General features: G+C 30.0%; 1 protein-coding gene across 1 annotated transcript; it reads left to right on the top strand.

Moving 5' to 3' along the window:
* Positions 1–796: 796 nt before the first annotated feature.
* LOC107873415 (protein PMR5) lies at positions 797–18,599 on the top strand. The gene is made up of 5 exons (XM_016720260.2): positions 797–1,192; positions 2,729–2,900; positions 10,450–10,628; positions 15,244–15,402; positions 18,056–18,599. Exons 1-5 carry the CDS (start codon positions 873–875, stop codon positions 18,390–18,392), a joined length of 1,167 nt encoding a protein of 388 aa, XP_016575746.1. The 5' UTR covers positions 797–872; the 3' UTR covers positions 18,393–18,599.
* The last annotated feature ends 7,955 nt before the right edge of the window (positions 18,600–26,554 follow it).

The raw sequence follows: 26,554 nt of genomic DNA, 5'->3' as shown, positions 1-26,554 counted from the left end.
TGGTGATTCAGTATTTGATTAGATAACAGTTAACATAACAATGGATTTTTGTTTAAGTTTGAACATCAATTTTCGCTATTCAATTAGTGTTGAATGCAGTTTGTCTGTGCTCCAATGTCTTTTAATTGGAAATTGATTTTTCCTTTTGATGCTAAAAAAAGAAAAGAAAAACAATCATAACTTGAAATGAAAAGAGATAAACGATTTTTGATTGTCAACAATAAAAAACACAGTAAAATTAGGTGTTTATCTCTTCCATCGAATTGAAATTTGCTAAAAACTTGAAAAGAAAAGAGAGATGAAGTTTCAATTTTGGTTCGTATTGATGCTCTTCAGATTGGATTTTTTCTTTCCATTCATATTTTACCCGAATGGATTGGGTAGGGTGAAATAATTGGGTTGGGTCGCATTAGAATTGAGTTAAATTAGTTGGGTCGGGTTATGTTTATTAAAGGGTCCATTAATTAAATAGAAAAATTAAATTAAACACGTGACAGCACCTGTACACTCCATTCATTAAACTTGGGCATAGGTGTAGCGGGGAGGTAATAGTTTCACTTTTATATAGTATAAGTATATAATAGATCACTATGATAATTTGAGTGTGTCCTAAACTTTTCATGTATAGTTTGAGGTGAAAACGATGACTTTTTCCTTAAAAATTTTGAATCGGGCTCTAATTATTACTACTAGAATCAAGTTATCTTCACATGCACACTAAGCAACAAAAATTCCCATTCCCTCCCTTGCCCATATCTCTTTTGCCCTTTATAATATGGTACTAGCTAGTATACATGCATTAATAGTAGTAACATTCTTTCTTCACCTTTCCTCTTTCCCTTTCTTCTCTTTGTTGTCTTCTATTACTTCCAATGTATCTTCTCTCTTCTCCTAAATTTTCCATTAGACTTCTAATATGTCTTATTCCGTTACAATTTTATTCTGTATTTTCGTCAGCAAGTTTAAAGAACCACCAAAATCAACAAAATCATAAAAAGCCAATTATGCTTTTGGCAAATTTAACTTCATGTCAATTGTTTATGGGTTCATGGGTTTATGATGAAACTTATCCATTGTATCAATCTTCTTCTTGCCCAATTATTGATTCACAATTTAACTGTCAAATGTATGGAAGACCTGATATTGATTACCTTAAATATAGATGGAAACCAGCAAATTGTCACATTCCCAGGTACCCAGCAAAATTCTGTTTTCCATGAATAAAATCTCAATATGTTGTTTCTTGTTGGAATGTTTTTCTTGAGTTAAAGAGTCTATAAAGAAAAATATGGAAAACAATCTCTCGACCTTCGAGATAAGGGTAAGGCTTGTGTACACTCTATCCTCAGCCCATTTGTGGGACTATACTAAATATATTAGTATTGTTGTAGCATTGACAGTAAAATACTTTTTTACAATGTCAATGTAATTTAACTTGTTTATTTTGCTTGCTTACCTTATTTTCACACTACTAATTAGAAGCGTCCCCAAAATGTAAGGTGAGAATTCGTATAATATGCTCTTGTGGTCTGGTCCTTTCTTGAACCCTACACATAGCGAGAACTTTAGTGCACTAAATTGTCCTTTATTAATTAGAAGTGGATTGAGAATATGAATTTGATTTGTTTGAGCTTTAGTTCTTGAATAAAGTTTTAGGTACCTGCAACTCTGTTTTCTTCAATAAAGTTTCAATGGTTGAATGCCTTTTGTGTAATGTCAAGACTTAAATTATATGTATTGGTAATGTAATAGTAACTTTCTATGATTTCAATATAATTTCATCTGTTTTAGCATAGTTACCTTTTTCATATTACTAACCAAAAGCTGAGTCAGAATTTGAATTTGATAGCTTCGATCTTTAGTTGTTGAATAAAAATTTCAATTTTTTTTTTTAAATGTTTTCTGTCTTAGATTTAATTATAAGCACCGAAATTATAAGTTGCTGAATTTAATGCCTGTTGATTAACAGTTTTTCAGCGATGTATCTATAACTGATGTGAAAATATTGAGTTCGGTTAAATCTATTAATCATTTACTCTATCCGCCACTATTAGTAATCCTTACTATTCTGGGTGGAGCTACATATAAATTAAACATAACTCACTAGCTTTGGCCTACACTTTGTCCTTTTATGTAAAAAATCACTTGATATATACTTACATAATTTAGTCATAACACAATTCCCTTTCTAAAATTCAGATGCTCTAAACTTCAAACTTCTAACTTTACTGCCGCTTATTATATTAGTACTTATGACAATTACTTCTTCAATTTTTTTTTATAAAAGTACTTATAACAATTACTTCTTCAATTTCTTTTTATTTGTCAAACTTTTTACTTTTAGAGTCAAACAATATGAACTTTGATCAATATTTTAAGATATATTTTTTATTACATTGATATGGAAAAAATGCAACTAGAAGTATTTTTGATATAGTTTATGAATATCCAAATTTTAATTTAAAAATATTAAATTACTTTAATCTAATTTAACTTTATAAATTAGTTAAATTAGTTCTTGGGAAATGAATCATGACAACTAAAAAGGAGTGAAGGGATTATAAATAATTCAATCATAACACAGTGTCTTTTCTAAAGTGTAGAATCTATAAACTCAAATTCTAATTCGATGGCTGCTTATTGTATTAGCAAAACAATTACATGTATTTGTCTTATAATTAACTTTGATAGGCAATTTTTTTTTTTTTTTTTTTTGCTAAATTTGTAGGTTCAATGGGCTAGACTTTCTGGTGAGAATGAGAGGAAAGACAGTGATGTATGTTGGAGATTCATTAGGAAGGAACCAATGGCAGTCATTGATTTGTATGATTTCAGCAGCTGTCCCACGAGCTCAAACTCAAATGATCACTGGTGACCCTATCTCTACTTTCAAATTCTTGGTTAGTCTTTTTTTATTCCCTATCAATAATTATATATGTCGATTTTAAGTTATATACGTTACCAATATCAAGGAAAAATCTTTTTGGTCATACAAATTTGGCCACAATTGTAAAAAGTTCTATTCACACTATAAACTCGTTAATTTTTAGATATTTTTGCCCTTTTCATTCTAAATTTGAATTTCTAACATTACTTTACTTAATAACCATTTTCCAACACATTGAAAACTATCATAATACATGGGAATGGATAATTTATGTATTCTATTTTAATTTTTTAATTGGAAATTATATAATTAATAATTGCTAGTATGTAATTAAGAAAATAAAATTAATTAGTACAAATTTGTTTATTAATTATTAGTTATATTTTTTAAATTTTTTTTTACGTTTGAAGTTGTTTAATTTTAGTTCAACTTTTAATAATGTATAGTTTATACTTTGTATCTATTTTGAGAAATTTAATTAAGTTGTTTTATTTAGTTTTTTTATCTAGTTCGATTTTATGATATTTTTGAATGAATATGAAAATTAGTGTATGAAAATAGAATTTTAAAAGTGAATTTCCTACATAGTCACCCAAGTTTTGAAAATTTCCTTCAAATATCACTTATGCTTCATTTAGGATCACAATATCACTCAACTATCACTTTTTTCCTCAAAAAATATTAAACAACTCAAAATTTTTCTTCTCTCTTAGTTGACATGTCATGTCATTAATTTTTTTTTTTAAATACTAAACCCATTTAGCTCATCAAACTCATTTAATCAAACTATAATTCTATTTTTTTTCTTTTTTTTGAAAAAATGCATTAGTTTATTAAAAAGAAATTTTATATTTAAGAAAACTTTATTGGTACTAAAAATTGACATATATTTTTTCAAAGGTTATTTTTCTGAATGGTCATTCATATTTTTTGAATTCCCTATAAAAATTATTTTTATCTTTTTAGAGATAATAATATGACTCAACTATCATTATTATCCTACAAAAAAAATATCTCATACGTCTCCTTCTCTTCTAATTGGCAGGCCATATTATTAAATTATTTTTATAATGATAGACCAATTTAAATCATCAAACTTATAATTTAGTCAAAATTATATTCTTATTCTTTTCTTTAAAAGAAATATATTAACTTATTTAGAAGAAATTTTCATGCTTAGAAATATTTTATCATTACTTAAATTTTCAGTTTTTTCTAAAGTTATTTTCTTGGATTGTTATCAATGTTTCTGGAGTCGCTTATAAAAATCACTTTTTATTTTTGCCAAGACAATAGTGTCACTCAGTTATTATATTTTTCTCAAAAAATCACTAAATACCTCAAAAGTTCCCTTCTCTTCTATTTTGCGTGTCATACCAGTAAACTATCATTTTAAAAAAAAACATATTAATGTAGCAAGCTCATTTAACCAAAATAATAATTTTATTTTTTTAAAATAAATATATTAATTTATTAAGAAGAAATTCTAGTATTATTTTCCTAGATGACCATTTAGGTTTTTATATATAGTTGCCTACAAAGATCAGTTGTTTTCTAAAGAAAATAATATCACTAAAGTAAATAAGTTATCTAGAGATTTTTAATTTGCATGTAAAATAATATCGTAAAGATTAAGTTTTGGTAAGGAATTCCTAAATAGGAAAATTAAATTAATGCATTTTTTTCAAAAATAAAAAAAAGAATAATGTTATAATTTTGAGTAAATGAGTTTGATGAATTAAATGATTTATTATTTAAAAAATGTGATTTTAATGGCATGACGTGCCAACTAAGAGAGAAGAATACTTTTGAGGTATTTAGTAATTTTTTTTAGGAAAAGAGTGATAGTTGATTAATATTGTGGTCCTAAATGAAATATAAGTGATATTTGAAAGAAATTCTCAAAACTTGAATGACTATTTAGGGAATTCACTCAAAGTTTTAATAATAACATATTTTGACATGCTTAAAATTTTGTTATTTTACATTTTCTATAGATAGATATGCTACGTCGTGGTTAAATGTAAAAAATTGTTTTGCTAAATAATCTAACCATAGTATTTTATTTTTTTTGTAGCATTTGTATCAATAAGTGTGGCTAAAATTTATTTACATATTTTATGTGGTCTATAACTAAGAATTTGTAATTATTTCTACGAAATTATATTATGTTGCAGACTGTAGCTATAAAGAAAATTTTATTTTACAAGATATATATGTATAGTAAGTGATTTTATCCACGACAAATAATTTATATCTATCTTCGTATAATTAGCGAAAAATTATAAAATTTTCTTTAGATTAAGTATATTAATTAATAAAATATTTAAATATAATAATTTACTTATTCAAATTATATTTGAAACTTATAAATAAGATCCTTTAAATATGAATTGAGTCGAATAATAAACACCTCCAATCAAATAATAATTCTTAAAACACTTGATCATGATGAATCTTGAGTGAAACATATCAAAATTTTGTTTAAATTCTTTATAATTAGTTAATTGAAGTTAATATAATCATTTATTTTTAAAAAATTATATTTGAAACTTACAAGTTATAAAATTGAATCGCATCATTGACAACACTAATTACACTAGACCGATAAAGATATTATTTTGATGAAACAAGTCTTAAGTAAAATTTAGTAAAGTTAATTTGTTTAAATTTGTTATAATTAGTTAATAAAGAATAACTAAATTTAATCACTTATTTATTTAGATATAAATTATTGTACAAGTACACTTTTGTGATAACTATGTCCAATTATTAATCATTTATTCAACTAGTTATAACTACATTTATAATAATTATTAATTAATAATTTAATAGTAGACCATAAAAACATTGTTAAAAAACATGAGGTTTGAGACTTCAAATAAAATAACAACTGCATAACACTTGATCAGGGTAAAACTTGAGTGAGACATGATAAATTTTGTTTATATTGTTATAGATAGCAAATTAAAAGTAAATACATTATAATTACTTATTTATTTAATTATATCTCAAATTTACTAGTATGACCTGTTATGCCTGAATCAAGTCAAATTTTATTTAATCACTTATTTATCTAAATTATATTTCAAATGTACTAATAAAATTCGGTAAGATCGAATCAAATCAAATGATTAACATATCTAATTATCTTAGATCGATGGTGTTTGATTTTATAATAAAGACTCTCCATTCACTATATAGACAAGATATAATATCTCCCCCTCAAATGTAACTATTTTTAGTTTAGTGTTGCTACAATAAATTTTCATTTATGATAAAAAAATGATTATTAGTTATAAAATTCTGTCAAAATTCATTTCGCCATAACAAATAGTTATGAAACTTGAAGCAAAAACTTAACAATTGCCATAATTTTTTAGAATTTGAAACAAAAAGTACTCATTTAGTTATAATTTATTGTACCTAAAGATTTAATATTGTTGCAGTAATTTCATTATGTCAGATACATGTCAAGTTATACTCATGTGAGAACATCATTTTACTGACAAAAAGATAAGAGTGAATTTCACTTTTCAAGTAATTAATGATTCACATTTATAATTTTTCTCTACCATTTTTACTCTTCCTATGTCTTTTTTTTTTTAAAAAAAAATTATTATGAAATTAAATCAATATTTTTGATGATCAATTAATTCTTCTTCTTTTTTCATAATTTAAAAAAAAAATTGAGGTATGTGAAAATTGTGGAACTACACTGGGCATATTGTAGGTTAAACTAGAAGAATCGAAAAATTAAATAATTGAAATAAAAAATTGGTCAAATTTATCGACGATCACCTAACATTTAGTCTACCATACAAAAAATATTGCTTCAATTTTTTTTAACATAAAAGTTATTTAATTTTAAAAATTGATATACAAAAAATGCTTTTCTATTTTGTGACATAAAAGTATCCTATCTTTAAAATTTAGTACATTTTTTTTTTAAATTCACAAAATTTACTATACAAATACATATATTAGTGCGGAAAATAGAAAATTACATTTTCTTCAATATTACTAATATTAGATTAAAATTATTATAAAGAAATCAAACTAAGGAAAGCAAGTATAATATTGTATACCCCCAACAAATTATGTGTTAAAAAGTAAAATATTAGAGATGTTTCTAATATCATCCTGAATGTAATTATTTTATTTTGGACCCTTGTAATATTTTCTATATGATATATTGAAACTCAGATGAAATTTACTTTTTAATAAACTTGATCAAAGTTGAATTACTTTTAAATGACAAAAAATTAAGAAAAATTACTTTTACGTTACAAATTTTTAAATTTGAATGACTTCTATATAAAAAAAATTAAAATAATAATAATTAAACTATAAATTTTACAATTGGATGAAGTGTACATAATAATTAAAAAAATTATATTATAAATTTAAAATTAGATAACTAAATCAAAAACATCTTAATGAATTATTATTTTTTATTTAATAAAGTTAGTCTTACAATTTAATAAAAACAGATGAAAACGAACGAGCTAAAAATAAGGAAAACAAAAATAGTTAGTTGAGGAGAAAGAGAAGAAGGTGAAGTGGAATGACATGGTGGAATCCACTTTATAAAATCAATTCAATTTTTTTTTGCATAATTAATGATAGTTATAAATATGATCCATCCAATATAAACTTTTGACTTTTAAGTTTAAGAAATAACAAAACTTTAACTCCGCTAATTATTTTTTTTTAAAACAAATTAATTTATTTTAAAAAGGAAAGGCTATGTAAGTCTTTTTATAACTGTGACCAAATTTGGGCAAAAAAATTATGGCCATTTAGCACTTCCCTTTTTTATAAACTAATCTAATTTTGTAAATTCTAGTATTACGTATGGCCGATATGAAGCTTTTAAACTTTCAAATTCAAAGTATAACAAGTACACAATGCTAAAAGATAATTGCAGGTAATTGTCCATATTAAGCAATATTAGTAACCCTAGAAATACTCCCTCCAATTCAATTTATGTGACATGATTTAACTAAAAGATAGAGACTTTTGAAATTTGTAATTTTAAACATGATTAGTAGTTGTGTAGCTATGAAATACGTAAACTTATGGTGTGAAATATAACTTTGCATCTTTACATTTCTATAACTATAAAAGCTTCTTGTGAACTCGGAACCAAAATAAGTCACAAAATAAAAAAATTGACTAAAATAGACCACCTATTTAATTAGTTACCAAAATAAGTTAAATGTAATAAATTATTACATTTTATATATTTTGGGATCGCTCGCCAGCTAGGTCAGATTAGAGCAAGATCTTTTGAGAACATATTTCCCATATTCGGGGACAAGGGGCGAAACGACCTCTCAATCAACTTATTGCAGCCCAGGAAGAAAAACGTCGTCTAGGCGTTCCCTCTTGCTCCGATCTCCCCTATGCCTAAGACGTTGTCTGGGCCAAGAGCCATCGGATCAACTGAGAAAAATCCTGAGTAACGAGAGAGATTCTCCACACGAATGACCCGTCAAGTTCTAACTGACATAGGTGAATCGGACCAACACCTATCAACCACCAACAAGGAGTCGCTTTGGTTACGCATTAACGGCCAACTGACGAAAATGAATAGTAAACATTTTTTGTAAAATGTAATAAATTATTACGTTTTACAAACAGTGTTTGTAAAACACAATAATTTATTACGTTTTCCACAAAAAATAAAAAAAAATAGTGTGTTGTCACATCCATTTTTATGTCAAATCATGTAGTTTGTAATAATTTATTATGTTTTACAAACACTGTTTGTAAAACATAATAATTTATTACAACTTACAAATAGTGTTTGCACTCTGTAATAAATTAGTATTACAACTTACACCTGCCTATGTCATATCACATTTACTTTCCCTCTTTTTAATCTAATCCCACCCCACGTAGCTACCCCTCGCACCCCACCCCAACCCCTTATATTATTTTAAATGTAACCCCCCACCCCACCCCGCCCCTCCTAACCGCTCTTGCCCCCTTACCCCAATTTAAATGTAAATCCCCCCACCCCCACCCCTAAGGGAGCTGCCCCTCCCCCTCTCCTCTTTACTTAATTTTTTAATTTTTTTTTGTGTTAAAAATATAAAATTAATTTTTCGTTGTTTTATATTAGTTTCTGATTAGTGTTTCGATTAGGATTTTAAGGAGACTCACATGAACAAAAGAAATCACAATGTAAATTATGGGTGTATAAAAATCGAATCGATAAAAATGTTATTGATTTATCTTTATTAGGTTAACGATTTTTTAATGATTTTATAAAAAAATTATTGGGTTGTTTATTCGATTTTGATTTTTTATTAGGTTATTGGGTAACCGATAACCCAATAAAATTATAAGAAATTATTACTTTACACTCTCTCTCTATATATAAATATATAAGTTGGATTGAATTTTGGTTGCAATTAAGATTTAGTTTCTTTTCATGTTAGTTACTTATCGATTTCTTATTGGTTAAATCGAAAATGAAATCGTTAGCAGTTAAAAACCGATAACTAATATAACTATAAATATTAGAAGTATAACTACAAATATAATGCTCTAATCGGCAAAGAAATGTAATTATATCCGTCAAAATACACCATCTTATCAAACAAATAACAATTACATACGCCAACAAAAATGGTTATTTTTATACACCCGTAACTTAAATTGTGATTTTTTTTGTTCATGTGTGTCTCCTTAAAATTCTAATCGAAACACTAATCAGAAACTAATATAAAACATTAATCAAAAAAATTAATTTCATATTTTTAATCAAAAAAAAAATATAAAAAATTAAGTAAAGAGGAGAGGGGGAGGGGCAACTCGCTTGGAGGTGGGGGATTTACAATTTAAATGGGGTAAGGGGGCAGGAACGGTTAGGTGGGGTTGGGGTGGGGGTGGGATAGGGGTTACATTTAAAATAATGTAAGGGGTTGGGGTGGGGTGCGAGGGGTAGCTACGTGGGGTGGCGTGGGGTTAGATTAAAAAGAGGAAAAAGTAAATGTGATGAGATATAAGAAGGTGTAAGTTGTAATAATTTATTACAGAGTGCAAATATTGTTTGTAAGTTGTAATAAATTATTACGTTTTACAAATAGTGTTTGAAAAAAGTAATAAATTATTGAAAACTACATGATTTGACATAAAGATGAATATGACAACACACTGCTTTTTAAAAAAAAAAAAATTTTGTGAAAAACGTAATAAATTATTACGTTTTACAAAAAATGTCTACTATTTATTTTCGTCAGTTGACTGTTAATAAAAATATATAAAACATAATAATTTATTACGTTTAACTTATTTTGGTAACTAATTAAATAGGTGACCTATTTTAATCACTTTTTTTATTTTATGACTTATTTTGATTCTGAGTCCACTTCTCGTTAACCTTAAATGAAAAGTTTGTAGAGAGATGTTTCGAAATATAAAAATATATTTCTTTTTTAACGTATTAGTAAGGATATAGAGTCACATAATATGTTTCTATTGTTGGCAAATTGAGTTGGTGTTCTTGTTGGAACTCTAATTTGACCTTAAAATTTGGGGAATGATGACAGGATTATGGAGTGTCAGTGTCATTTTACAGAACACCATATTTGGTGGATATAGACTCTCTGCAGGGCAAGAGAATCCTGAGATTGGATGATATAACGAAGAATTCCAATGCTTGGAAAGGTGTGGATGTTCTCTCTTTCAATACTGGTCATTGGTGGACTCACAAAGGGGCTCTCCAAGGGTAATATTACTGCCCCACATTCACTTTTTGATTTTTTTTTTTTACATCAATTATTCGGTATTTATTTAAAGCTCAATTAAATTTAAATTTACATAAAAAAAATATTTGACATTGCTAACTAGTGCTTATTACTCCCGTTTGACATTTGTTGCTCAACTTCTTCTAAAGAAAGGCCAACTTTGTCGGCCGCAAGTTACACAACATGTTTAATATCATAAAAAGGTAAAAATTGATACATTAATTATATGTATTTTTAATTTAAAAGCATGATTAAAAATTATTTCCTACTTTTCTTAAAATTCATATTTAATCAAATTATGGAACCTAAAATAAAATGGGAGGGAAAAAGGGAGAATTCTTTAAAATAGAATTGATGTTTCTGTTATGAAATATAAAGTAAGAATAAATATAAAGAGAAAAGAGGAGACTTCTTTATTTCTCTTTCTCTTGAGAGGAATGAGAGATTATAAGATTGAGAATACAATGAATAAAATCCCTCTATTTATAGGAGAAAATACTCTTAGTTTCTGGCTAAAAGACAGATACTTCACATCCTGATAGATATCAACAAGATCTTATTAGATCTTGATAGACATTCACTATAATGTAAATACATTTATAACACTCCCCCTTGAATGTCTAGATAAATAATGTGGCTCGTTAAAACTTTACTAGAAAACTCAGTGGAAAGAAAATCTAGTGAAGGAAAAAGAGTACACATCTCTAACAATACGCATATAGGCAGCCTCGTTAAAAAACCTTACAAGGAAAACCCAGTGGGATAAAATCTTGAAAGAGAAAAGGAGTACAATGCGTATTTTCTCCCCCTGATGAGAACATCAATGAACCTTTGCATCCCGATCTTGTGCATCATCTTCTTGAAAGTTGCACTTGAAGGAGACTTGATGAATAAATTAGTCATATTGTCACTCGCACAAATCTTTTGCACGTTAATATCACCATTCTTTTGTAGCTTATGTGTATAGAAAAACTTTGATGAAGTGTACTTCGTTCTATCTCCTTTTATGAATCCTCCGTTAAGATGTGCTATGCATATTGCATTATTTATGTATAAAACTGTTGGTACATTGTCACATTTCAAACCATATTTTTCTCGAAAGAGATGTATCATGGACCTCAACCATACATATTCTCGGCTAGCTTAATGAATAGCTATTATCTCAACGTGGTTCGATGAAGTGGCTAGATAAACTGCCTTGCATATCTCCAAGATATGACAGTATCCCCACATGTGAACACATTATATGTTTGAGACCGAGATTTATGTAGGTTAAATAAGTACCTAACATCAGCATGACCAATAAGATCGGGACTGGAATCTTGCTAACAAATTAACTGAAAAGGCTATATCGGACCTTGTAGTATTTGCAAGATACATTAGTGCATCAATTATACTAAGATATGGTACTTCATAACCAAGGAGCTCCTCATTTTTTTCTTGAGGTCGGAATGGATCCTTATTCAATTTTGCATGTTTCTCATTTAAGCAAATATTTTATTGCTTTTGAAAACTCTCCAAGAGTTCTAATGATACTCAAATCATCAAATTATCTCTTAAGGATAATAAAAAGTTTTCCAAAAACTTTATATGCTTCAGGCATTTTGAATCCTTTAAAGATTTTTATATGGATTTTCGTCAAGTGACAATATCAATATATGTGATATCTTCAAGTGTCTGGACTGCAAATCAAATAAGTGTGATGCTTACCAAGATTCATCCTTTCATGTCACTTGATAAATATTTCTATGTCAGCATGCTTAAATTAACGTTGAATTCAGATCCTCGTAATCTTTTACAATATTGCGCCAATATTATATCAAATATATCGTCGACGATTTTTCATTTTGTATTGGTTCACAATGCGACATAACATTTTGAGATCTCATCACTTCTTTATTTTCAGGTACCTGAACCTCTCATAAAGTTTTATGAAATGTTATGTCGTAAGCTCTTCAAGAGCACATTGCCTTTCTTATTATGATTATTTGTTTCTTATTTTTCAATAATTATTTCATTTGGAACCGATTAGTCTAGCACACTTCATGCATGCAGAGACTTTTTTCTTTAGGGACACAAAATAGGAGTACTTGCAGCTTAAATATAAGATGCTTTCAGCATTTGACTTGAATTATCTTTTGAATGAGGATCTGGTGATAATTCCTAACATATTTTATAGCTGCTTATAATCTCCCCCTTATGTTAGGAAAACTAACATACATCCTCCATCTTCTTTGAGGAATTCATATTTGTGCATCATGATATATTCATTAATCGTATACCGCACATCAAAACTATTAGATGAAATAGTTGGTTCCTGACCTTGAACCAATTGAGAGGGAAGAAATAATTGTAATATATTAATCTAATGCATACAAGTGCTATTGTATGCAACATATCATATTTCATACCAATACATGAAACTTTGTTCTCATTAGTAATGGTTCAGCTATTTATGGAAGACATTCAATGCTAAATCATCATTATCAAGATGAATTATCTTGATTACACAATCTATGCTCAATTTATATTGAGCAAGTAGCTTTATGAATGTCAAACGTACATTGACAATGAATGTACATGTGATCATCTTATTGATGCATTTTTTCAACATATGACATGATAGATGAATGAGCCCTCATTCACCTTTTATAATTTTAAGATTTAAGGGATCCAATCCCAACATTAGTTGGTCTAACCAACTTATAATGAGAACAAGCGACATTAAAGTTCATGAAGAATTTTTGAATTCTTCAATATATGTTCAATATTCAGTATGCACATCTTTGGGATGTCGCAATCGTTCATGTCAATTTATGAATTTTTAATCTAATAAACTCCAATTTTACCATGATATGTGTTTTTGCTTTAGTAAATTTCAGATTTACTGTTACATGAATAAATTTCAGATTTACTACTTTACTTTAGAAGTAGATTTTAGAATAACTCTTCTCAGTTATTCTGCCTCATTCGGAGGTGAGTTGTGATACCATCATAATCAAGTACACGTTTGCATTAATAAGTTTCTCATTCCCCAGGATAGAATATGATCGTGCCTTAAGCCTATCAAATTTTGATAGCTTATAACCTCTTTCATGATATTGCTACTCCAGGAGCAAATTGAGGCATAAATATGATAGAGAGAATTTATCTATATTGCTATCACATTTACTTCAGGAAATGAAGCATATTCAATAAGACATGTTTCTTTTATGACTTTTTACAAAAACACATTATTTTGCCTTAACCATCATTATATCAACAATATGGTGCATTGAGATTCAAACTCGATGTCTTATCCATATAAAGACGTCTTAGGCAACAAATCGATGGGGTTTGAACCCAACATCTTATTTTCATAGTGTATGCATTCATATCGTGCTTTTGGGAGGATGTCCATCTTCAAGTGGTCAAATCTTTCTTTTAGGTTATTTCATAAAACAAGTGGATCCTTAGTAGTAAGGTATTCAATTTTCAGAATTTCGTCAAGATGATGACGCAAGAAAATCATAGCCTTAGCACGATTTTGATTAGATGCTTTATTTTCTTTCTTTATGGCATTTCCAAGACCCATAACATTTAAGTGGGTTTCAGCATCCAGCACCTATGAGAGGTAGTTCTTACTTGAGGCAACGAACTCATATTTTGTAAGATTATTAGTCATATGAAAAGAATGTAAAATTATTAGTCATGTATGAAAAGAAATAAAATAATACCTTAGCCTTCAAATTTGAGACGACAGAGCCTCGTGCTGATAACGTGTTATGAAATATAAAGTAAGAATAACAAGAATAAATATAAAGAGAAAAGGGGATGCTTCTTTATTTCTCTTGAGAAGAATGAGAGATTATAATATTGAGAATAAAATAAATAAAACTCCTTTATTTATAGGGAAAAATACTTCTAGTTTTTGACTAAACGACAGATACTTCAAATCCTGATAAATATCAACTAAATCTTATTAGATCTTGATAGATATTCACTATAACTATAACGTAAATACATTTATAACAGTTTCTATCAATTTGTAAATATTTTATCAGATGCATGCTATCTCTCACCCCCAACGTGTATAGAATTAAAATCCAATATTTTTGAATATCATGTTACATGTTCTCTCTTTCAGCCCCCACATTCACTTTTTGGCATTTATGTTCAACATTTTCCCCTTCTTTAGAATCTCAATTGGGGTAAACTTTGTCATTTTCATTTTTAGTCTATTTCACTCCTAGCTGTTACTAACTATAATTGAAATCCCCACATCTTTGAATGTCATGTTAGTCTCACCCAAATAAAGCTGTTTTTCTGTTCTCAATTGTCATTGGTGAATGCCTGAAAATTGATGTGGCTATATAGTGAACTTTTGAAAAGAAGTCGCCAATATTCCACATTATTTTTATTTTTTTTACAAACTATATAGTAATGGTGATTGATATGAATTAAGGTCTTAAATGGTAAAAATGTCTAATATCTATATTGAATTCGATTAAATTTGAACTCAAACTAAGAAAAATCTCGTATTGGAACAAAACAGTCCTTAATGTAAATGACTCTGTGCCCAACATGACTCTAACCTTAAGTTATGGTAATATGTAGGTGGGACTACATGGATTTGGGAGGCAAATTGTATCAAGATATGGACAGACTAGTGGCATTCGAGAGAGGCTTAAGGACATGGGCAAGATGGATTGATGCCAATATCGACAAAAGTAGAACAACACTCTTCTTTCAGGGTATTTCACCTACACATTACAAGTATGCCAACTATCTCTCTCAATTTTCCCTACAACTTTTTTTTTTTAAAAAAATTTAATCATCTGGTATATATTCAAAACCTACTGATCGACTAGTTTAGAGTTGCATTGATTACGTATGATATGATTGTAAAGTGCTCTTCATCAAAAGATTTTTCATTCTTCAAAGGCCGAGACATTTGTTGAAGGTGGAAGTTGCAAAATTCATCGTCGACCCATTTTAGTGGTCCCTCCATTCTAAAGAGAATGGCGATATTTACTTCTTCATAGTTCGCTTAAAGAGAATATTTTTTGAATTTATAAATTATTTAAAGTAAACTTCTATTTAAGTCTTAATTGATAGATGACAAATTTTTATAATCACATAAATATTACTAGCTTAGTTTCGTATAAAACCGTTTGTGTCAATTTAATTGTTTAAGTTCTAAAATCAAGAACTTTTATACATAGGTTTCCCATTTTATCTTGATAGAAATACTAAATACATCCAAGGTTTTTAAAATTATTAAATGGTACATAAATGATCTCAATTCTTAAAATCAAAATTAAATAATTATTACTAGTTTTAATTACAAATACTCAATGTTCTAGACGTAATACATGAGATGGAGTAATATCTACCAAATTTTAATATTTGATCATTGCATTGATAATTGCACTTTAAAAGACATACAAGGGTAAATATAAATGTATATTTATTTATTAATTTTTTAAATAAATATGTCAAGTTCATAGGATTAACTAATACGAAACGAGAAAGTATAGGATCATAAACTTTAAAAGATTATAACATGCAAATTCATTAAATGTTTAAACTTATATGTTTGATAATGTTTTTTTTATATATATAGATCGATTTCGTGTCAAATTGGAAAAGGAGGTGTAACTGTCAAGGTGAAAAAACAAAAACTTTTTAGTAGTTAAGACCTGGGGGGACTTGCCCCATCATAGCTGTCATTGATCATCATAGCTATGTTATTAGGTAGCACTCCAAGTTGGACAAAGCCTACATTAATTATTTGAAAAGTACTCCCTCCGTCTTAAATTATTTATCTCAAATTTTTTAATTTAATTTCTCATTTTACTTATTTTTTCATTAATTAAGAAGAGATAATTTTTTTTCATGTTTTACCCTTTGTATTAATTAATTTTTATTTAAATTAAAATGTTAACATCATTTAATAGGGACATTATGGTAAACTAACTATGTTATTAATTATTTTTATAAGTCAATGTATCATCTTAATTTGGAACGGATAATTTGAGACGTAGGGAGTATAAAGTTTTGGATAAGATGTGAAGTGGAAATTAACTAAAAACCATTAGTTGCTGTAAGAAATATTGTGATATAGTTAGCCTTTTCTTCAAAATTGAAAACAAAGATATCAAAAATAAATTTGTAATTCTCACATGACAATTGTCTCTTAATAATGAAACTTTTGTAGATTTGTGTTACTTTCGGTTACTTGAATGATGCATGTATTTGTTTTCGTGGGTCAATTTGGGCCATCCATCAACCTAGTTTTTTATGTGTTGAAATGATTAAGCTGAAATGGATTGGGTTCACAAATGAACGGGTCAGTAAGGATCAGTAATAACGCAAATTTGAATAGGTGAATTATGTTTTCATGGATTAAAGGTAGTATTACTTTAGATCCAAGCACCATGACATCACCTTGAAATTATGGCTGACTTAATTATTTGCAAGAACATACAAAAAAGACCCCTCTGGTGATTTCACAATTTACTCCAGACTAATATGCCTAGGTTTAGAAAACTCAAATTATGTACTATCTGTTTTCCATTAACTGCTATTGTTTATTTAATTAAGTCTATTAGCGTTACTGTTTAGTGTTTACTATATAGTAGACAAGAGATGAAATGATTAATATTTGTTGAGACATGATGAGCTAAAATCAGTTGTCCCACAGTTTCGTTTGCTGGGCCATAATAATAAAACCAGAACAATTAAGGTTATCTAAAAAAAAACTAGAAGAATTGACACATTATTTGGCCTATTGTAGTAGTAGTTTATGACTTGATTTGTCACTTGTCTGTTGGTGGCAGATTGACATATGATTTAATTGGTGGCTTCCACATGGGGAACTCCAAAACTCAATGATTGCTAGACAATAATGCACTAGTAAAAATAATTTAAACTTTTAGTTGAACTTGTTAACACAATCTGAAGCAACTTTATTCTGAATTTTTACAAGACTCTGACGTGAATACTTGACCTTTTAGTCATATGATAACTCCTCTTACTGTTTGCGCTAAAGACATTCCCTTCAATCTACGGTTAACATAATATAGCGCATGGTATAATAGTTTGCTAATTTTTATTCTCTACTCAATACAATGGATAATGTGATATATTAACACAGTAATAAGGTAGGCCAGTCACTTTTCAGCCTTATAATTAAAAAGTAGTCGATCATGAAATTTGAAACTTCATGACAATAATTATTTGTGAATTTTATCCGAACTCTCTTCGGCGAAAAATTATACTATTTATACATAGTTAAAATTATTTTTTATTTATATGCAGTAGATGTTGGACCCCCTTTGATTAGTTCGTAGGTGTACTTCTGAATCCCTTAACAAAAATCTTGGTTCCGCCACTGCCTACGCTAACACTTCTTCAATAATGGCAGCCCAAGCGACTGGACCACCGACACGTCGGCCACGTCCTCGGCGAGAAGCTGTTACGGAGAGACCGTGCCAATGACCGGCACGGCGTATCCGGGCACGTACCCGGATCAAATGAAGGTGTTGCAGGAGGTAATAGGTGACATGAACAACCCTCCATTTCTTTTGGACATAACATTTCTATCAGCAATGAGAAAAGATGCACATCCTTCTATCTATAGTGGTGCACTCACTTCAGAGCAAAGGGCAAATCCTGATCACTCTGCTGATTGTAGTCATTGGTGTCTTGCTGGTTTGCCTGATACTTGGAATCAACTATTTTACACTGCCCTTTTCTTTTAATTAGATTTTCAATATTATTCTATTTATATGTTTTGCTGGCAATGCAATTCATTTTTAGGAAGCACAAACTTTCAAGTATTCTACAAAGATTAAACATGTACTTGGGTAAAGTTTCATTCCTGTTGGTGTAAATGCTTGAAAAAATGTATCTTGTTCATTTTGTAATTATTCACTTTTTGTGGTCCATTTTATTAAACTTTTGTCATATGATCCATATCCATTCAATTGGTGAGCTAATCCATCCAATGTGATTTTTAAAATTGTTTTCTTTGGTGAATTGTATCCTTCTTGACCAGTGATCCAAGAGAAAATGGGTTGCCATTACAAGTATCATTTTAATGTTATGCTGCACCCAACGGTGTGACGTAGGTAGTCTACTCTAATGCAAGCATCATCGACTGATGCTACTGCTCGAACCCGTGACTTATGAGTCTACTCCAAGACTCCCTTTTTATGCATTTCTATATATATTAGAAGAACTTAGGCGATTATACGTAGAAATAGCCAGATCATCTGAAGCACAAACCTTGTTCGGGGGAGGGGAGGGAGGGTCACAAAGCAATGGACATATGGACTTGGGAAGTGGAAAGTATAGGATGACTAAAACCAGTTCACATATACACATTCCTAGGAATACATACAAACATTCCAAAGTCCAGAAAGCCCTGATATATCAACAAATGTGGCATCAAATTATTTCACCTTTCTACACAGTGCAAGTAGAGTTAAGGTAAAAGGAAAAACAGTAACATTATACATAAGAAGGAATTAGGAATCAATTAGACACCACACCTAGGAATATTAGTGGTGCTCAAGATTTTCAAAACCTCTATATGGTTTTGATCAATATTCTAATTTAACATTGACCGTATGCTCTTTAATGCAGCAGGACATCTGAAAGCTAAGCTGCTACATCCTATAGTAAGGATAACAATATCAGTAATGTTATTTTCGTTAAATAAAATCTGCATTCAAAATCTGAACTTCAAGAACAAGTTCAAACAAAGGATGACACATGTCGATTTAGATTGAACTTTCCTTTTTAACCTCTTTCAAGATCAAAGGATTTGGTTCCTTTATTTAAACCTTTTTAAATTGCTGTTGTTCCAAATGTCCAAGTTCTCTATCCTTTTCTCAAATGCTTTCTTCTATCTTCAATCATTCGGTGTGTTCATTTCATGACTAGATGAAATTTTAAGATTTGGCCAAAATTTACTCATGCATATCATGTCACTCAAAACGAGAATGAAAACAAATATATACAAAGAGAGCTAAGCAGAATGGATACCAAACAGACTCAAAACAGAAAATTGCATTTTATTAAGTAAGGACAAAAGGGATTAACAACATGACAGATAAACTGAACTCTAGGTTACAACCCTGCAATAATCCAAACGACCAAACCACGACAAGACTCACTTAACAAACAAACTAAAAGGATGGGATGATTTGACTCAACAAAACAAACAAAACAAAAACATGCATTGCATAGTAAAAATGTCAATAAAATAAACTACCAATACGCTCCTCAAAGAAAGAAGTGTCTTTTCAATCACCAAACTTAACATCTTAGACGCACATCAGACTTAACGGAAACTTCACTAATTTTAGTTGTCTTTTCTTCAATATTGAGAGAATTGCTATATTTTGTCACCATACCGAAGCTGATGGTTATATGGGCCAGTGGCTCTGAAGGTCATCTTTGGAGAGTACTAATTGTTAGAACATGCACAACGGAAGTAATAATTCTACAGGATCAATAACTTACATATAATCTAGATAATATAATCAAAACGAGAATTAGAAAACTTATCTCTTGAAGCTTTCACAAATATCGTTCAATGCTTTGACTTTCAGTTCTGCAGTCTTTTACCACTGACTGACTTAACCTTTGCATATCAAACTTGTGTGGGCAAATCTTTTTTCTTTGGACTCAAAGAAAAGATGAAATTTACTTTATCTTCTGAACCCTAAACCCTATTTATTCTTGTTTTCTCATAAATAAGAGAAAATCAAGAGGCAAACGTTTTTAGGCCTCTTTAGTTGTACAAAACGTTTTAGGCCTCTTTAGTTGTCCAAAACGTTTTCAACCAATGAAATTCACTTTATATTCTGAACCCTAAACCCCAACCAATTAAAGCCAGAAGATATTATTTTCTTTCCAGAAGACCAGTAAATAATATTACTTCTTCTAGCAAGTTCCTTTTTCTTTTTCAAAATTGATTAGTTAATTAGGTATAGCAGGGACCGCAGATTTATTAAGTAAGACTTCCAATTATGATATTAATGCGGTGATGAAAGAATTATAATATCATAATAAATTACAAATTATTCCACTAAAAATCTGTAATTGCACTCCTCGATTTGATGTCGAAATCTACCATTACATCTTATTTAACTCCCCATGTTAGAATTACCGACACCAATCAATTAAATTAAATTCTATGAAAAATTTAACTCATTAATTAATTTAATCCTTTATTTATAATGCTTAACTTATTTCACATGACGGATACAAAATCCACCTGCAGGGTTTTCATGTGAAAACTTATAAGCAACCATAAAGAGGTGTCTTCTATCTCAAGTTCAAGACATGGTTCTATCAACTAATTAATATTTCACTAAGTGATTCATCATCATCCAACTTATCAGGAATATGTTGACTCACAAAAGAGTCTCACCTTTTAATAGATTAAAACGACAAAACAAACTACATAGATCATAATAATTATATCAAGATTAAGAGTATAAGTACATGTAATGGACTAGAGAAATCGTTTATTAATAATCAGAACATAAACGAATATCTCTTATTGGTCCCATAATTAAGATCAAATTATATTTAATTTTGTGCTACAATCATCAAGATGTTTGTCCTACCTCATCTTTGATTGTGAACGTTAATTTATTACTTATAAGAACCGATAATTTTAATCTTCCATGCATGAGTTAAAATACTCCATACACAAAATTGTCTACTATATAAGTAAAGGACACACATGTTAACACAATGATCTATTCAAATAAAGATTCTATTAATATAATAAATAGTCTTTACATGGGATGAAAAATAATACTATAACACAAATTACATGGTTAATAGTATATCCTAACAATCTTACACTTAGACTCATAACCATAAATGCACAATTTTAACACCTATTTCTTCCACATGCTTATAAAAAACCTTCTAGGTTAAGCCCTTTGTAAATGGGTCCGCCAAAATTTTTCTTCGACTCAATCTTCAAAACTCTTACATCACCCCTTTGAGTTATATCCCGAATCAAGTGATATTTTCTCTCAATATGCTTACTTCTTTTATGGCTTCGTGGTTCTTTCGAGTTAGCAACTGCAGCACTATTGTCACAATAAAGTGGTAGTGGTATTTGAATCGAAGGAACAACTCCAAGCTCTTTCAGAAAGTTACCGAGCCAAACAGCCTCTTTAGCCGCCTCAGAGGCAGCTATATATTCGTCTTCCATGGTGGAATCAGCAACACATGATTGCTTGACACTCCTCTAGACAATGGCTCCACCTCCTAAAGTAAACACATATCCTGAGGTAGATTTTTTAGAATCTTTATCTGAATGAAAATCTGAATCAGTATACCCAATAGGTACAAGATCCACGGAGTGAAAAACAAGCATGTAATCCCAAGTCCTTTTAAGGTACTTGATTACATGCTTAATTGCAGTCCAATGTTCTTGTCCGGAAATTGACTGAAATCTACTAATCATGCCAACAACAAAGCAGATATCTGGTCTAGTGCACAACCTAACATATATGAGGCTCCATATAGAAGAAGCATAAGGGACCGCCTTCATTCTCTCTATCTCATCGATCATTTTGGGTGACTGGTTTTTTGATTGAGTAATTCCATGCCTAAAAGAAAGGAATCCACTTTTGAAATTTTGCATGCTAAATCTTGTAAAAATAGTATCAATATAAGGTGCTTGAGATAAGCCTAATATCCTCTGTTTGCGATCTCGCATAAGCTTGATCCCAAGGATATGAGCCGCTTCTCCCAAGTCGTTCATATCAAAACGCGAGGACAACCACTCTTTAACTGAATTCAACATGCTCACATTATTTTCTATGAGCAAAATGTTATCTATGTATAGAATAAAAAATGCTACTCTGTCTCCATCTCATTTTTTATAAACGCATGACTCATTTTCACATTGATCAAAACCAAAAATCTTAATTGAATTATCAAAACAAGTATTCCATGCTCTAGATGCTTGCTTCAACCCATAAATGGATTTCTTAAGCTTACAAAACTTATGTTCGTTACCACTTTCCATGAAACCTTCTGGTTGTGCCATATAAATGCACTCGTCAAGACTTCCATTTAGGAAAGCCATCTTGAAATCCATTTGCCAAATATCATAATCATAATGAGCAGCAATGGATAAGAGAATCCTAATGGATTTAAGCATAGCTACCAGCGAAAAAGTTTTCTCATAATCAATTCTTTCTTTTTGAGTAAACCCTTTCGCAACAAGCCTAGCCTTAAAAGTTTGCACTTTTCCATCCATACCTCTCTTTTTCTTATAGATCAACCTATATGCAATGGGTTTAACTCCCGTAGGTGGTTCTACAAGTTTCCAGACTTGATTGGAATACATAGACTCCATTTCAATTTTCATAGCAGCAATCCATATTTTAGCATCTTTATCATGTTGTGCTTTGGCGTAATTAAGAGGTTCCGTATTACGCTTCTCAGGGATTCTATCATATGATTCTCCCAAGAGCACAAACCGTAAAGGTTTTCTAATAATTCTCTCACTACGACGACTAGTCACTATAGGATCTGTTATATTTGGAACTAAATTTTGAACACCTTCAATGTTTTCCTGTACTATGACAGGTTCCTCGACATTATCCTAAATGTTTTTCTCCATAATTGCAGGCTGCTCGACGTTACTCCCAATACTTTGAGGTAGTGTTATGTCAAGTGTTTGCTCTTGTGCAACCTCTTGTCTATTGATATTTCTCCCACTACGTGGATGCAGTGGTATATCAATAAGGTTTTTGGAAATTGTTCTTGTGTTTTATTATTCGTTATTCTATTGCTCAATTACTGTCTAGGAACGTCGTTCATTAAATAATCCTCTTCAAGAAATCTGGCATTTGTTGAAACAATTACCTTATGTTACTTAGGATAATAAAATAAACCCCCTTTCATCCCTTTTGGATATCCAATAAAAATGCACACTTCTGTCCTAAATTTTAATTTATCAGTTGTTTCTTTTAGCACATGTGCTGGACAACCCCAAACCCGAATATGTCGTAGACTAGTCTTGCATCCACTCCATAATTTAGATGGGATTAAAGGTACTGATTTGGAAGGAACCAAGTTCAAAATATAATTTGCAGTTTCTAATGCATAACCCCAAAATGAAAAGGGCAAATCTGAATAACTTAAAATTGATCTAACCATTTCCATAAGAGTTCTATTTCGGCCTTCTGCCGCACCATTTTGTTGTGGTGTTTCCGGGGCAGAGTATTGAGATGTAATTTCTGATTCTGATAAGTATTTAATGAATTCCGCAGAAAGGTATTCGCCACCACGATCAGATCGTAATGTATGGATATATTCGTTAAGTTGCTTTTTTGTTTTCATTTTAAATTCTTTGAATTTTTCAAAGCATTCAGATTTACGGTGCAACAAATAAATATATCCATATTTTGAGTAATCATTTGTGAAGGTCACAAAATACTCAAAACCACCTCCTGCTTATATATTCATTGGACCACACATATCAGTATGAATTAATGCTAACTTATTACGGGCTCTATTTCCTTTGGAAGGAAAATATCTTTAGGTCATTTTACCTTCTAAATAGAATTCACAAGTTGGAAGTGCCTCCACTTTCAATGAACTCAAAGGTCCATCAGAAACCAACCATGAGATCCTATTTATATTAATATGACCTAGACGTATGTGCCATAAGTATGTGTCACTCAATTTCGAAATACGCTTTCTTTTATGTGATTGATCAATATTATTAAGTTCCATTTTTTGTAGCATATCATGGAAAATATCAAGTACAAACAAATCATGTATTCTAGGAGCAGAAATAATAAAATGCTTATTAAACTTAATAATTGCCCAATTATTAGCAAAATAAATATTGTAACCAGCATCCATTATTCTTGAAACTGAAAGTAAATTTCTTCTTATAGAAGGTACATAAAGAACATTATTCAGTCTTAAAACTCTAGAACCACTAAACGAAATAGAAATATTTCCTATAGCTAAGGCTGGTGCTGGTTCCCCATTTGCTTGAAACGCGTTTAGCTCATTTTCACTTAGACGTCGTGTTTCCTGAAACCCCTGCAATGAAGTACAGATATGATTAGTGGCTCCCGAATCTATAGCCCAAAATTAGGTAGAAACAGTCGCTAAAAATATTTCAACGACATATGAAAAAGATGTACTTTGTTTTTACATCTTAGCTATATAGCCGGGACACTGTTTCTTATAATGACCAGGTTGCTTGCATTGATAACACTTGACCTTAGGCTTATCCACACCACCATTAACACCTGAAACTTTATGGGACTTTTTTTTTCTTTTTGCCTTTCAGCTTAGAAGTTGAAGACGAAGATTTGTCAATCATCAACGCCGTGGGAGGAGCTTGTTGCTTAATGATAGATTTTGCTGCTTGTATCTCATTCAACAATTTTTCAAGAGATATGTCCATCTTATTCATGTTATAATTCAAGAGAAACTGCTGAAAACTATCTGGAAGAGTCTGTAGGACCATCTCAACCTGAGACTCCTTATCAATAACCACACCAAGAATTTCCAGCTCATTCAATAAACTCATTATTTTAAGAACATGTTCCCTTACCGAAGTTCCTTCAACCATTTTTGTGGTCAAAAGAGCTTTCACGGCCGTCTGCTTTGCAGCACGATTTTGCTCACCAAACATCTCTTTGAGAGATTCAAGCATATCATAAGCAGTAGTTATGGACTGATGTTGATGCTACAACACATTTGCTATAGAGGCAAGAATGTAGCATTTTGCCAGCTCATCAGCATTGACCCACTTATCGAAGGCTTTAATTTCATCATCAGTGGGTTTATCTGACTTAACACGACATTTCTCAACCAGCACAAATTTAAAGCCCTCAGCAGTAAGAACAATATCCAAATTACATTTTCAGTCTACATAGTTAGGGCCTTCTAATTAATTTTGATTCAGGATAGAAATTAAGGGATTAAATGAAGACATGGTTAATCTGTTATATAATCAAATTAAAATAAATCATTAGACATTCTGCAGAATAATTAAATTCTTCAAAAATACATCACACATATAACCATGCACATAAACAGTTAGAATCGTTAGGGAAACTTAACCATTTAAGCAAATATACATGTAATGTCAGATATTTTATATCTTAAATAAAACAGAACCAACTCAGTTGGAGAGTCAACTGTTGATTTAAGTTAGATAAATATCACATTTTATAAGTCTTTGTACCATTGAATCAACATGTAACTTAGTTGGAAAGTTAATATGTCATAAAAACAAGAGATTATAAAACAGTATTACAATGTACAAGTTTATCCGATGGGAAAGATGACCGATGTCAACATGTAAACTTATATTATGTACTATTATTAACCACTGAAAATCATAAGAAATGATCCCTATCACCACTGGTTTGCAAAAGATAATTTTTTTCAGAATTTTTAATTTTCCCGAAAATATCAAAACGCCCAAAAACTCATCAAAACGACCCCGAATGGCCAAAAATTGGCCTGGATCATAGTATACTGTGTGTATTGTTCAGTGGGTCATTTCCAATAAACTTACCAAATTTCAGGTTGTTCAAAGTTCATCAAAACCTGAAAAACTCCAAAACTAGCCAAATCAGCAATTATTGGCTAGGCTGTTTGCGAGGTTTTGCAGGACTGCCTCTTTGGTTGAACAAATCTATTTTTTGTATGATAAATTTATATTCTAAAAATCATTAACATCATCAAAAACACAAAAAACAGCCAGCAACTACATGATTTATACAACTATTATCCGAATTATGTACAACAAATCATGTAATACTATTATCCGAATTATGTACAACAAATCATGTAATTTTTTTTTACATTATCTAGCATATGTAAGAATACTAATAATACCAATTAT

This window comes from Capsicum annuum, chromosome 6 (genome assembly GCF_002878395.1).
Source record: "Capsicum annuum cultivar UCD-10X-F1 chromosome 6, UCD10Xv1.1, whole genome shotgun sequence".
Classification (NCBI taxonomy): domain Eukaryota; kingdom Viridiplantae; phylum Streptophyta; class Magnoliopsida; order Solanales; family Solanaceae; genus Capsicum; species Capsicum annuum.
This window is presented reverse-complemented; position numbering and strand designations above follow the sequence as displayed.

Coding starts and splice junctions, on each gene's coding strand:
- LOC107873415 (XM_016720260.2), top strand. CDS start 873: ATGTATCTTCTCTCTTCTCCTAAATTTTCCATTAGACTTCTAATATGT. Junction 1,193..2,728: donor GCAAATTGTCACATTCCCAG/GTACCCAGCAAA, acceptor CTAAATTTGTAG/GTTCAATGGGCTAGACTTTC. Junction 10,629..15,243: donor CACAAAGGGGCTCTCCAAGG/GTAATATTACTG, acceptor GGTAATATGTAG/GTGGGACTACATGGATTTGG.